Source organism: Amblyomma maculatum, chromosome 2, assembly GCF_055883805.1.
Source record: "Amblyomma maculatum isolate TAMU_Amacu chromosome 2, ASM5588380v1, whole genome shotgun sequence".
In the NCBI taxonomy this organism is placed as follows: domain Eukaryota; kingdom Metazoa; phylum Arthropoda; class Arachnida; order Ixodida; family Ixodidae; genus Amblyomma; species Amblyomma maculatum.
Window position 1 is genome coordinate 202,661,961 of NC_139345.1, and position 14,282 is coordinate 202,676,242.

At 45.6% G+C, this 14,282-nt stretch overlaps 1 protein-coding gene across 1 annotated transcript in view; it reads right to left on the minus strand.

Annotated features, from left to right (window-relative positions):
* LOC146201088 (tachykinin-like peptides receptor 86C) overlaps positions 1 to 14,282 on the minus strand; it is a 334,303-nt gene that overhangs the window by 89,491 nt on the left and 230,530 nt on the right. The window contains exon 3 of the mRNA XM_084592487.1: positions 7,861 to 8,011. Within this exon, the coding sequence (XP_084448613.1) occupies positions 7,861 to 8,011 (151 nt within the window). The remainder of the gene's footprint in view (positions 1 to 7,860; positions 8,012 to 14,282) is intronic.

Consider the following 14,282-nt stretch of genomic DNA (forward strand, 5'->3'; position numbering starts at 1 on the left):
TCGACCAAATGACGCGAAGTGATTCACAGCTGAATATATTGCAAGAAGCTCCCGGCCGGAAGTGCTGTAGCGGCGCTCAGGAGGCATAAGCTTCTTGGAAAATAAGGCGATTGGCTGCCAAACGCCAATCACAAGCTGCTGCAAGACCGCGCCAAGAGCAGTTTCTGATGCATCAACCATGAGAGATGTGGGCGCATCACATTTGGGATGAACAAGGAGCGTGGCGCCGGCGTAGGCAGCTTTGATGCCGCTAAATGCGCGGTCAGTGGTATCGCTCCAAGCTACAAGAGCTGTCGGCTTGCTGTGGCCCGAGAGAAGGTCGTGAAGAGGCTGCAGTATTGCAGTACAACGAGGAATGAAGCGCCGATAGTTGGCGCTTCATTCCTCGTTGTTGGCGAGGCCAAGAAATTCGCGCAGCTGGCAGGTGGTAGTGGGCCGGGGAAATTGAGTGATGGCGGTGACGGGCGGATGCCATGGGCGTTCACGAGATGGTCGAGAAAGTCCAACTCTGCAACTCCAAACTTGCCTTTCGGTCCATTGATCACAAGACCAAAGCGGCTGAGCCCGGCGAGGACTTGACGCAGATGGAGCTTGTGGGCATCTGCCATACGGCTAAAGACGAGAATGTCGTCAAGATAGGCAAAGCAGCACGTCAAACCGCGTAGGACTTGGTCAACAAAGCGCTGCAAAGAGTGGGCCGCATTGCGAAGAATGAAATGCATCCTCAGATATTCAAACATGCGAAAAGGCGTAATAATAGTAGTCTTCGGCATATCGGAGGGCTCTACAGGAATCTGGTGATATGCCTTCAAGAGATCAACCTTGCTGAAGATGTTGCAGCCATGAAGGGCCGATGTAAAATCCTGGATATGTGGAATCGGGTAGCGGTCGGGGACTGTGGCCTTGTTGAGAGCCCGGTAATCGCCGCACGGCGCCAGTCGACGTTCTTTTTGGGTACCATGTGGAGGAGCTGTGTCCAAGGACTGGAGAAGGGCCGGATGAAGCCAAGCTCCAGCATATGTTCAAATTCTTTTTTGGCAACAGCAAGGCGATCCGGTACGAGGCGACGAGCGCGAGCAAACACGGGAGGCCCAGACGTCACAATATGGTGAGTCACGCTGTGCGCACCCGGTGCCTGAAGAGACGGGGTCGTAAAAGGTCCAGAAACTAGGCGAGGGCACTGGAACAAGATTCAGGAACAGTGCTGTGCGCCTGGAGGAGTTGGAGTGGTGGATCGCGGCAAGAGACACCTTGGACGACTAGGCTCGTTTCGGAATCCAGTATGAGGCTTTGCCGCATGTCAATTAGGAGCCTGTAGTGCCATAGAAAGTCGGCACCGACGATTGGCGAGCGCACGTCCGCAGGGACAGATACCCAGCAAAAGGTACGGCGAAGTCCGATGTCGCGAGTTACCGACTTCTGGCCATATGTCCGTATGGTCGATCTGTTGACTGCGACCAGAGGTGGAAAGTCTGAAGGACGACGTCGCTCAGCCAACGTAGGCAGAAGAACACAGATCTCGGCACCGGTGTCGATTAGGTAGCGGAGTTTCGTTAAACGGTCAGTAACATCCATATTCATATTCCATTAGAATATGCTGTGGAAGTGAGGAATCCATTTCAAGAATTAGATCTAGAAGACAGAGAGCCCGAAGAGATGTCGATTAATGTTCGTGATATAATACAAGAAGTTGCTACTAAGGTAGTTCCAAAGCAAAAGAAATGCAAGAAAGCAAACTGGTTATCCGAAGAGGCTTTGCAAATAGCTGAGGAAAGGAGGATGGCAAAAGTTATGGGGGAAAGAGAAAGGAAACAAGGTTCTCAATGCGGATTTTCAGAAAATAGCAAGAAGAGATAAGAATGCCTTTCTGAACATACAGTGCCAAGCAGTTGAGGACAACAGCCAATTAAGGAACACAAGAGCTCTGTATAAGACAATCAAAGATATCAAAGGAAGCTTCTGTGCTAAGCTGGGCATGATAAAGGACAAACGAGGCAAGGACCTCACTGAAGCCTCAGAGATAAAGAAGAGGTGGCAGGAATACACAGAAGAACTACACAAGAAGGACCCAAATGTGCAAACCCAACATAAGACGGTTGTGATTACTGATCTCGAGCCGGGCATCCTGAAGAGTGAAGTTGAATGGGCCTTAGCCAGCCTTGCTAAGAACAAAGCTAGCGGAATTGATGGCATTCCAGCTGAGTTGCTTCAAAACCTCAACCATGACGCTGTTAACATTCTGCATACATTATGTCAGAAGATTTGGACAACCCTGCAGTGGCCACAGGATTGGAGGAGGTCAGTTTACATCCCCATTCCAAAGAAAGGCAGTGCCAAAGATTGTTCCAACTACCGCACGATCGCGCTTATTTCGCATGCTAGGAAGGTGATGTTGAAAATCCTCTAAGGTAGGCTGCTGCAGTATGTGGATCGGGAGCTTCCGGACGTGCAAGCTGGGTTTCGCAAGGGCAGAGGAACTAGAGACCATATAACCTTCGCTGGATCATGGAAAAAGCAAGAGAGTTCCAGAAACCCATCTACTTCCTCTTTATTGATTATGCGAAAGCGTTTGACTGAGTAGATCACGACAGATTGTGGCAAGCTCTCCAAGAGATGGGAGTTGCAATTCACCTCATCTGTCTCCTTAGGAACCTGTATGAAGGGCAAGAGGCCACCGTCAGAACTGGGCATGGTCTTACTGATTGGTTTCCGATTGAGAAAGGAGTGAGGTAAGGCTGCATACTGTCGCCCTGCCTATTTAACCTATATGCAGAGTGTATCATAAGAAAGGCCGGTCTGGACGAGTCTTCAGCTGGAGTGAAGATTGCTGGAAAACGTATCAACAACCATAGATATGCGGATGATACCACTTTAATGGCAGAAAGTGAAATGGAACTCAAGAGACTTCTGATGCGCGTACAAGAAGAGAGTGAGAAGTTTGGGCTTAAACTGAACATTAAAAAGACAAAGATCATGGCGTCTTGTCTTACCAAGTCCTGGAGCATCAAGGGACAAGAAGTGGAAGCTGTGACAGATTTTCTCTTCTTGGGCTCCAAGATTACCTCGGAAGGAGACTGCAGCCATGAAATTAGGAGACGCCTGCTTCTGGGAAAGAGAGCAATGGTTAGCCTTGACCGCCTAGTAAAGAGCAGAGACATTAGTCTGCCAACAAAGATCCGTATAACTCGTGCTATGGTCTTTCCAGTTGTGGTGATGCGAGAGTTGGACTGTGAAAAAGGCTGACCGCCGAAGAATTGACGCATTTGAATTGTGGTGCTGGCGAAGACTCTTGAGAGTTCCTCGGACTGCCAGAAGATCAAATCAGTCGATATTGTCGACCATAAACCCTGACTGCTCATTGGAGGGTCAAATTATAAAGTTAAAGCTCAGCTACTTTAGTCATCTGATGAGAAGAGAGGAGTCGCTGGAGAAAAATTTGATGTTGGGAAAGGTTGAGGGTCGCCGGAGAAGGGGTAGGCAACGAACGCGATGGTTAGATGGCATCCTCGAGGCACTGCAGATGAAGTTATGTGATGTTAAGAAGATAGTGAGAGACCGGAAAGCATGGCGTGACATGGTCCATAGGGTCACGAAGAGTCGGACACGACTGAACGACTGAACTGAACTGAACATGGAAGAGGAGACTGGATCATGAGCCGAGAACACCAGTTGCCTTCAGTGTTAGGCCGGACCATTTCCAGCGAAGGAGCAGGGCTGGCGGTATTAGCGTGCGCGAGAGCCATAGCGGCAGTGGTACCAGCAAAAGGTCCTGGAGAACGGTTGCCAGGAGCACTGGGTTGGTACGGCGAGGTGGAGATGAGAAACGCGGCTGCCGCTTACTGAGGGCTGCAACTGCATCTGTAAGCTGCGTTACTTGCCGAGTGAGCTCCGCATTAGCATCGGTGAGGCAGGCATAGTGACGTCAGCAGCTGCGTTGGGCAACTGAGAGGCAAGATGACAATGAATTGTTTCCACGGAGGGAAAACCGGCGTCCATGATCTTATCTTCCAGCGTCGCGAGGGATTATGGTGTCTGAGATGAAGACACGCTCACGATCATGCGCACCTGCGGTGGTAGACGCTGCAAGAAGAGTTCCCGCAAGAGTGCGCTGTCGTGTGAAGCAGCGGAGTCTCCAGCCAGTGCGGTCGTGCGACGCAACAGCTCGGTAGGCTTGCGATCTCCGATCTCTTCTAAGGTAAGGAGCTGCTGTAGACGACGCGGCTCCGTTTCAGAAGTTCGCTGGATCAGCGTCGCCCGGATATGATCGTCAGGGCAATCGACAGGCGGAGAGCGCAGGACGTAGCGAACAATCGCCGCAATAGTAGGCGTGAGCGCGCCAATGACGTGGTCGAACATGGGCACCTGCGAAGTGATGCGGTGCCGGTGGAATAAGGCCTCGATGGTGAGGAACCAAAGTTCTGAGTCCGATGACCAGAAGTCAGGGAGCTTGAGAGTGGAGACCGCGGACTCATGACATGGTGCCGTGTGAGGCGACTGAGACCGTAGATGAGGGGGGGGGGGGATCCGTGGCCATGGCTTACACGATCGAAGGTTGGCGGGATCTCGAGCTCCGGGCGCTGGTAGGCCTAGTGAAGCGGCTGAGGCAAGCGCAGGACAGGAACAGAGAGCGAAGACACGACGTCCGGAGTCATCAAATTTGTGGAGGTGAACAGACACCCTCGTCGTCGGGTCTCCACAAATGTATTTTGGCAGGACCCGCTGTGCCAGGCGGGAGCGGGACAGCGAACCACCGGTATTAAATCCTGCTGCCACGTGGAACTAACTGCGCGTACTTGGCAAGCGTGGTGAGGCTGTTGTCTCCTTCTTCGCCGAGACGACGATGGCATGCCACAACATTGTCACTTTCCGGCACAGAGCTGTTGACCTTGTGACACAACGCAAGCATGTACTGAATGTAGGCAAGGTAGGGCTCCGTGCGGGATTGAACACGAGAACAAAGTTCCGTTTTTGCAGCCAGAGCCCGCCTAATGGGCTTCCCGAACAAGTCCTGATGCTTTTGCTTGCAAATGTGCCAGGTAACGAGCTCTTGTTCGTGATTTTGGAGCCATGTTCGATGTTCGAGCTGTTCCCGCCAAATAGATGATGTTAGCTAGCATGATGGTTGCGTCCCAGTGGTTGTTCCGGTTGCAGCGCTCATACTCATCTAGCCAATCGTCAACTTCGTATCGTGATCCCAGCGAGAAAAGACTGCCGGGGCACTTAAGTCTCTTTACGCGCTGCTAATGCTTATCTTGAAGTTTTACTGTCTCACTTCCGTTGCGTGTTTTTTCACCCAGTTAGATAAAAGGTAGCTCGGTAAATGCGCGGTTTTATCAGTTTCAAATAGTTTTACGAGGTTTCGCGTTCAGTTTGGGTTGTACTCGTCGACGTTTTTACAACGATATATAGCTCGACGTTTTAGCCTAAAGTTAATCGCATTTAACTAATTATCGTGTACGGAATAAACATTACAATTAGTGTAGTGCAGTCGTACTCGACATGAATAATCCAGCGATAATGACTTGTTGTAAGGTGAAGCTAAATTTATAATTAACTAATTAAAGTTAATTAAATAAGATGTACAATCAGTTCTGTACAACTGTGCTCAATATAAGCTATCGAAGGGTATAAGACAATGTTGTAGCACAAATTTCAACTTAATCCTAATTAACTACAGCAGTTAAATATATAGCACTTTTGGCTATTATATTGAACATGAGCTGCGCAGCTACTGCAAGCACATCCTGTATACACATACCATAACTGATGCACATGAGCCAAGTAATGGTGCGCAATAATAAAAAGACAGTACGAAACTGGCGCCCTCACTTTGTTTCCCTGGTTGTCCTTAGCTCCTTTTTGTGTACATCAAGGTACAGAGCAATATGTGTACCTTAAATGACGATAAATGCCATCCTGAACGTCGCTAATCCAGTACTGGCATACAGTGCAGCGGTATCCAAATCCTCCTGCTAGAACCGTTTGCATTCTCGTCACCTCTACGACACGCAGGCACGTCCATACGGTTTGGTTGAATTGTGACTTTATATGTGAGCTGCTAGCTTACGCTCTCACGTCATACCCTGAAAAGATGAGCTTAAGTGTCCCCAATAATGTAGCACCTTGAGATTAATGTAGCAGGCAAAAGAAGATTCCGCCGTTTGCTTTCGCTATTCAACCAGACTTAACCAGAACTAAACTACAGCCAACTTTGTTAAACATTGCTCCATGGGTCGTACTCAGTATGAAAAGGTAAGAGGGGTGTGTTGCATAAAAATAGATATCTCAGGTGTCGTACACGGATCCGTATTACGTCACCTATCATGTAATCTATAATGTTCTACCTTTTCTGTCTTTAAATTGAAGGCTTTTCTTGTATGAAGACGACACTGCCATCGCACTTGTCAGTCAGACTTACAACGAAAGTGCTTGTAGCATGCAAGCAGACACATGTTGGCCATTCAAATAATTTTCTGTTATAATATTTTTATAAATTCCTCAAATACATATCTGGCGTGGTTGCATAAACCGCATAAGGTAATCACAATAACCCAAGAAATATACCTCCGCAGCTCTCAATGACAGCTTTGTGTTCTTCCTTCATTAAAACCGAAAAGCAGCATTATATATCTGGGTTTGATCTTGGATGAAACTATAACCTGCAGTGCACACATTGAACAGCTCGGAAAGCGCTTGCGTGAAGACTATGCGTTCCTTTCGCTACTTCCGAATTAGATATTTAGTTCATAAAGAACCTAGGGGACTCAGTCCAAAGATATCGAATAACTACTTATGAGCCTGCGTCTTCTTCCATATTACTATTAAAAAATAAAATTCTGCGCAGGATTGTCGCTAACCCCTCATATGGCATTCGTTATCATGGAAAGGACGCTACGGACAGCATGCATAATTTGCACATGCTGCATGTAAAGAAATTGCCAACGGTAAACAAACAATATTACGCCAAACAGGAAAGATTGTTCTTGCTCTAATTTTCACGAATTACGGCAAATGAACGCGGCAAGTGTGCGCTGTGCCCCTATTATGAATTCCTTGCAGACCCCGCCAAAACTTCGTTTGACGAGGTAGGAAAGTTTATTAGATAACTGGCTACAATTAAGTGAAAGTTTCACGTTGTAAGCACATTTATTTATTTTTTTGTAATATGCAAGTACAGTACACATTTTATTGTGTTTACTATTGTAAACGTGACCAGCCCAGCATTGAGCGCGTATTTTCTCATTTTATGTTTTCTATACATAGTGTTGACAATGTATACCTTGTATACTACGTCTTTTCTCTCAAGTCTTTTTTTTTTTTTTCACTTGTTCCCTGGCATTACTGTATTTTTGTGCATACTGCATTTGCTTTTCACTTGTCCTGCCTGATTCCTCATGCTGAGAAAGTTCTCCCTCATTCTGTGCCATCAGCAATGTATCGCGGTGTCCTTCAAAAAGAAAAAAGCCTATGTCAATTTCCTCGTACTGTTTCATATTTTTGTGTGTTGCATACTTAACCGGCTGCCGCACACGAAGCTAAAGCGGGCTTTGAAGTTAACAAACATCGTCGGAAGATAGGTGGATGAAAAGAAGATTGATGACATAAGGTAGCATAAGGTAGAATGGTTGAAACAAAATTTTTAAAAATTACTAACTGAAATGACGAAGTAGTTGACGAATTAATAATATTTAACATTTAGGGGAAGAAAAGAAGGGAAAAAAATTGTTGTATGATGGCAGCTGCTGTCACCCCGTTCCAAAGGAGACCCTCCTATATTCCATCCATCTAAGTAGTTGTGCATAAGACTGAAAATAAACACTTATTCTATTGATTTAAAATAAATCCCGCTGCTTTGCTCACTTTCTGCTTGTTGCGCAGCGCGTTGTGCTGGTGCTCGGTGAACTCGCCGATGCAGTTGGAGCCCCACAGCTGGCGACTCATGCGCGTGTAGGTCACCGCCATGGTGGACACCGGCACCACGTACGTCAGCACCAGGAACGCCACGTTGTACCTGCATGGGACGCCAACCGAATGAACGCAGTTTGACAGTCCTTGAAATGCAGCCAATCTCTGCAGATATAAAACCCACTTTCTGCATTGCGAAGCTCAGTCGGCGGCGTCCCTCGAATGGCAGAAAGAAAAGCGAGCGGTCAACAACAGAAAGGAGAAATTTAGAAGTAGCATAACAGCCGTCTGGCGGAAAATAGTCGCCGGTCTAGTGGCCAGCTACTCTTAAAGCAATTTCCCAGTGAAGCCGCGCCAGAGAGAGATACAGGCGGCTCGGCGGGTGCTGCGAAAGTCAACGGCACCAGGCGAAGAAGCATCACATGACCGCGGCCCTGGGCAGCAAGCTCAAGCGATATCTTGTGGCCCCTTGCTGTTACATATGTTAGCGGGTGTCTTTCTCGCTATAGCTGATTTAGACTACGAATTTTTACTTCGGCCTCCGCTGTTGTAGCGTGAGTGTCGAGTGGCGAGTCTGTAACCATTTTTGCCGGAACGTGTCAGTATTTCGTCATTGTAAACAGGGACGAGCACCAAAATGCCTGGTGGCTTGACCGCATTTTAAGCGCCGAGTTTGGCTCTAAAATGCCTCAGAATACTACCTAAAAGGTAAGCAACAACATGGGGGAAATGAGCAACCATTTTCTAGTCGGCAATAGCTTTTGGAAAGAAAAAAGATGTGGACAGAAAACTCATTCGGTGGGCTTAAAGTGAAAGTTTTGCTTAAAACGTCTGAAACATGAACCTAAAAGGTAGCGCATCCTAAATTATTATTCAACTAAGACACGTGGTTGCGAATAAAAAGAAAAAACGATTAAATAAGGCGCAACCGAAGGCGGTATTCGAACTGATGCCACGCACGTTCAAAAACAGAACTCTAGCTGACTGCTTGACCGAAGCAGTGATGTTCGCGACTCCTAACTGTGTCTTTCTCGCTGAAATTATTTGTACCGCTAGGTAGCATGGTTTACCGCCTCCTCTGTATTAATGCAGTGGAGGCGGTAAACCATGCTACCTAGCTATCAAAGAATAAGCTTATAGCTGGGAAAGACGTGACTACGTCACGAGAAAGTGCATGACGTCACACGTGGGGCGCCGGTAAAGAAAGGTTTGATTTATCGGGTTTCATATCCGAAAGCGAGTCAGGTTATGAGAGACGCCGTAGTGGAGAGCTCCGGAAATTTAGACCGCTTGTGGTTCCTTAACGTGCACTGACATCACAAAAAGAAAATAAATTAAATCATTATATACATCGGAATTGCAAAGGCGCAACATGACTCCAGCTTCGGACATGTAAGCGTATTAGATAAATTCATTGCACTGGAAAGAAAATTGGAATTGCTCTGATGAAGGAATCGACTCTGAAACCATGGAACCCGAGTTAGAAACGGTGCCTATATGCCTCGCAGACAAGTTCGTACGGGTTTTATGTCCCTTTGTACCTCGAAGTTTTGCAGGATGTAACGAATATTTCCTTTGCATTACTCTGGTCAAGGAGGTGTTGAATAGCACGCCGGAAAATAATGCAAAATTGTAACGCTGTTCGCTGGAAAATCATATACAGAGTACTGGACACGAGTATTTATTTCACTACATGCTGCAGATAATCTTAGTTGCTCATCGAGACGGCAGAGCTTTATTAAAACTGGAAATTTTAGCCAACTCGCATGCGATTATTTGCTTAAACTTCAAGGAAACAAATCTTCAATATTTTCCTTTCTTTAGAGCTTCACGCGTGGCAGGTTCACCGTGGACGACAGCGTTTTTTGTGCGGTCTCAAGAAACAAAGTTTTCTAAAAGGGATATGTTCTGACCAAAATAGCGTTCGCCTTTCAGTGATGCTTTCCAACTTGCTTTAGTTTCAATCAATGCTCTGTTATTTTTTGAGCTGCTTTTATTTTTCTTATGTTAAGTGAAGTGGACTCACTCTGGGTCGGAATTCGACATGCATGTCGTGAAGTCTTTCACATAACATGACAGATTCCGACTGTCTTTTGAAGAATGTATGCTTGCGTTTAGAGAGCACTCATTAAGGAAGCAGTGATTAAGGAAAGTGCACGTCGGCCAAGCTTAAGTGTACGCGAAGGAGCCGCTGGCTGTATCGATTAAAACTGTAGCTTCAGCGCCCCTTAAACTGTGCGTGCAAGGGAGGCAAATGTAGAGCTTGATATCTGTGATTAACACAGAAAACATTTGAGCGCAGCGCCCTTTGGGCCGAGATGCCCTTGCGCCATTAAAGCCCACCACCACCATATCGTCATCATCAGACTAAAAAATGCACGATATTAATCCCGAAAATGTGCCACCTAAGGGATATGGATTTACCCTTGTAATACTGCTCATCTTAGTAGAGTGCTTCAGGTTAAGCCATCTTGAAAAACAAAACTTACTCCAGGACTGTTTTAAAGTTACTTTATTTATACAAAATACTGCCGCCAGAGGGACAAGAATGGTTGGTGAAATACGATCCGCCAGAGCGGAAAACGGACACAGGCGTCGTCGACATACGCACGAGTTAAAAGTTCTGATTTCGAAGAGTGTGGTATTCGCACAAAGATAATAGACGCAGACAGGCGTAAAGAATCGCTCAAAACAACACCAACGCTCAAAACAGACGGCCAAGTGCATATAAAACATTTCCTGATAAGTCCAGTATGAGAACAACCAAATTACGAAAAAAAAATAGATTGGGAGGCAACAAGAATGTAGACCTTTTCCACATGCCAGTAAAAAAAAAAGCAAGAAAGAAATAATACTGCAGCTGAAATGATAATCGCTATTTTTTTGCTGCGCTATGGAACATAACGCGTACCCAATAGCGCTCATCCTCAGCTTGTTAAGATGAAAGGCGTTGGAAGAAAAATAGCCAACATCACGCGTGGCAAAGACTGAGCTGGTAAAATAGCTGCTCTAATGAGCGATATTGCGGACCAAAATGAAATAAAAGAAAATGAATAGTCGTTGAATAATAACATCTAGTTCAATGTATAGTTAACTGCAGCGGTTTTCTTGCAGGCGATTTGTAAATAATTATGCCGTATTTTAGCGCTAGTTGTACGCTTAGCCTGGCTTTTTACTGTGACAGCATGAACAAGGGGAGATTAAGCGCTATGTTTTGAGCAGAATTCCGCATATTTTTGATTGTGTCCCGCTAACGTTTGCTCGCTAATTATGAGGCATACAAAGTGAAATGCACATCGGAGTATAAAAGTGTAGTGGTTGATAGTTTTCAGAGCCACTGCCACTGCTGCAGTGTGGCTGATTATTTCCTTTCTTAATTACGGTTCTATTGCGTGTCTTGGAGAAAAGGGAACCCTACAGTGGTACAAGCATGGCGGCAGTTTCTGCAGACTGAATGAACGCAGTTTACAAAGACAGAAAAATGAAGGAAAAGCACAATGCCTGATGGCGATTCATCAGAAGCAAACCATTATACATGGCTTCATTTGCCTCCGCCTTGAACGCTACACTCGGTAAATCACCATAACAATGTTCTTAAACAAAGCAGTAACCTCGATTCGCCGAGAGACAGGGAACAACATTTACGGAAGCAAAAGAGCCACTCTGAAGTGCAGTCGTGCCTAACTCTTGTACGCACTTCCGCTCCTAAAGCCCCAGATGTAGGACACCAGGCTGCACGCATGGGCCCCAAAAGTTCCTTACGCCGCAGCTTGCGCCCGCTAACGTAGATGCTAGAGTCTTTTTCTGTATTTGCGCTGTGTTTTCTGCATTCAGGAAGAGCAGTCAAGCAGTCAGCCGATTCGCCCTGATCTGCCGCGTTGCGGCGTCGCAAAAAGAGCTAACAAGATTGGCGCATTGTTATCACAAAACCACAGAGCATGAAGACGAATGTGATATTATAGCCAATGTCAGGTGTGTGCACCTTTTGCGACACGTAATATGTGGCCCATTTATTAGGTATTTTACGTTGAAGGACAGCTGGAAAATTGGTGCTAGAAAAAAAATGTCACCATAAAAAAAAAGACAATTTTGCATTCAGAGGTGAAATAAAAATGTATGTCATATTATTTATTTTTTTTATTTCTGAAGAGTAGGCATAGAAGAATTTCTACAGCAGGGCACCACGAATATGCGCAACTGTTCTGTAACTTTCTTCTGCATAAGAAAATTTTCATTCATTTCCGGAATACTACATTGAAAAACAAAATTACACAACGTCAAAGAGGTAGCAACTCTACAAGTACACAAATTGATGACATACGTGCATGATTGCGATCTAACAGACGCCGGAAAATAAACAAAGAGCATTAGTACGGTGGTTATATGTCACAGATTGAGACGCTAGCTGCTCGCGTAATTACAAAAAAAAAAAAAAGATCACTGCCACTGAAGCGATGGTGTTGATACCGGTTTACATTGTATGCTGCCGCGCAGAAAGGAGAAGACACGCGAGGAAGGCGCAAACCAGCAACAAAGATCTTTATTGATGTGCGAACCTTACTTGGCTTATGCGTGGTGCGGACAAGACGAGTCCCCAAGAAGCGGCAAAAGATCTCGTCTTGCTTCGCTGATTGCCATTGCAACCAGCCACCGCAGCGGCGAGTGAGACGACGGAATGAACGACAAATACCCAAGTGGCAGAGGAAGAGTGGAGAGGGCGCCGTCAGAGAACCACAAAAAATCGAGAGCATTGCATCACTGGTCGCGTAGTGGCGCGCGCCTTAAGAGGAGCGTGTTCAATATGTTAGCTCGGCGAATTATGCAGGCTAGCTCTGGGATTCATACATGTAGGTGGTCCTAAGTGTCCATACTGAATTTTTGCAGCGCTCGGTATGAATACAGTTTCATAAAGAATGAATGCCTTTGTCCTTGGTAAATGTTGACCTAATAGCTAAAGTTGTGTCTTTTAAACTCATCAATACTATATTTGCATCAATAAACTAGTTAAAATCTCCCATAATCTTAAAGTATACAGTAAGTGAAGAAATATGAAAAAGAAGGCCGTTCTAATTTATCGTACACAGCGGCGAAAAAACTTCAGTTCGGTATAACAATTTTCATATTGGCAATGAGTGTGATGTTCACCCAGAGGATAGAGACAGCGTGTGCGAATTGAAACAATGGAATGACAGCAATCCGGCCGGCTCTTCACCTTGCACTAGCCACGCTGATGCAGATACGCTCTTATCGTATCCGAAAACAAGTTGCTAATGTCGTCCACACGAATTTATCGCATTCGTTCACAGCAGCCCGATGCTTATGCGACATAAGAAACCATGTAACTAACAACCGCCCGGATAACTGTAAACTAATGCCATGACTTCTTTATCCATAATTGATTCAGGTGCTGCTGATGTGGTGGTGCTGGCGGAGACTTGGTTACGGACGCTATCAGGAATACAGAATTAGTTTAATGTGAAAACAATTAGACCATCTGTGTAATGATCTGTGTCTGGATGAACCTTACCTACCAAAGTATATTATTCTGTATGTGCTATAGGAACTATTCAAGCGATGTTGCAGGCGGCATTTTGGAGTGCAGAACATTGCTTCTGCAATGAAAGCTGCAGCATGTTGTGATAACGTGATTAGGTATGCCTGCAGCCTTTTGCGGGGCTAGTTGCATCACAAAATGTTTGCAAGTGTGAGGTATCTGCGTGCTCGTTACAAGCCTTCGAGCGCGACGCCATCTTTTTGTGATGAATATTTTGGTTACGCGTTTCCCTTTAGGGCGGCTTTAATTTTCTCCGAATAGATTTGTCCAGATGTTTTCAACTGTCAGAGATACTTCCGCAGTCAACCACTCACTTGACACAATATGTGCATTTTAATCTTACACAGCACGTGTTAAGAATTACAAAGTTTGACCTTGGTACACCTTATCTGGCGGACTTAATTCTTGCCGCTACTCCTGACCTCCTTCATGGTATGATCTACATGCCCTGCTTGAGTGATCACTGCTTTATTCAGTTCGAAATAATAGTGCATACCACAAATAAAGGTAGCAGGGTCAATGTATTAATAGATTTATTGTGAATTGGCTACACAACAATTAATACCGAACTCGTAGCCTTCATTGAAATTACATGCCTATCTTTTTCTAGAGATATGAGGATAAAATTGGGCGTCATTTAAGAATACAGTAGCGTCGCTCGTCGTTGAGTACGTTCCAGTGCGCCGAATTGAAAAAAAAAAAAAAAAAATACCGATCACCGTGGTTTACAGTCACCGTGAAACAATTTTCGTATAGAAAGGCAACGCTTTTTTCGCCTTGCAGAACGCGTAAACAGCCCGAAACATTGGTAAATGGTGCTCTT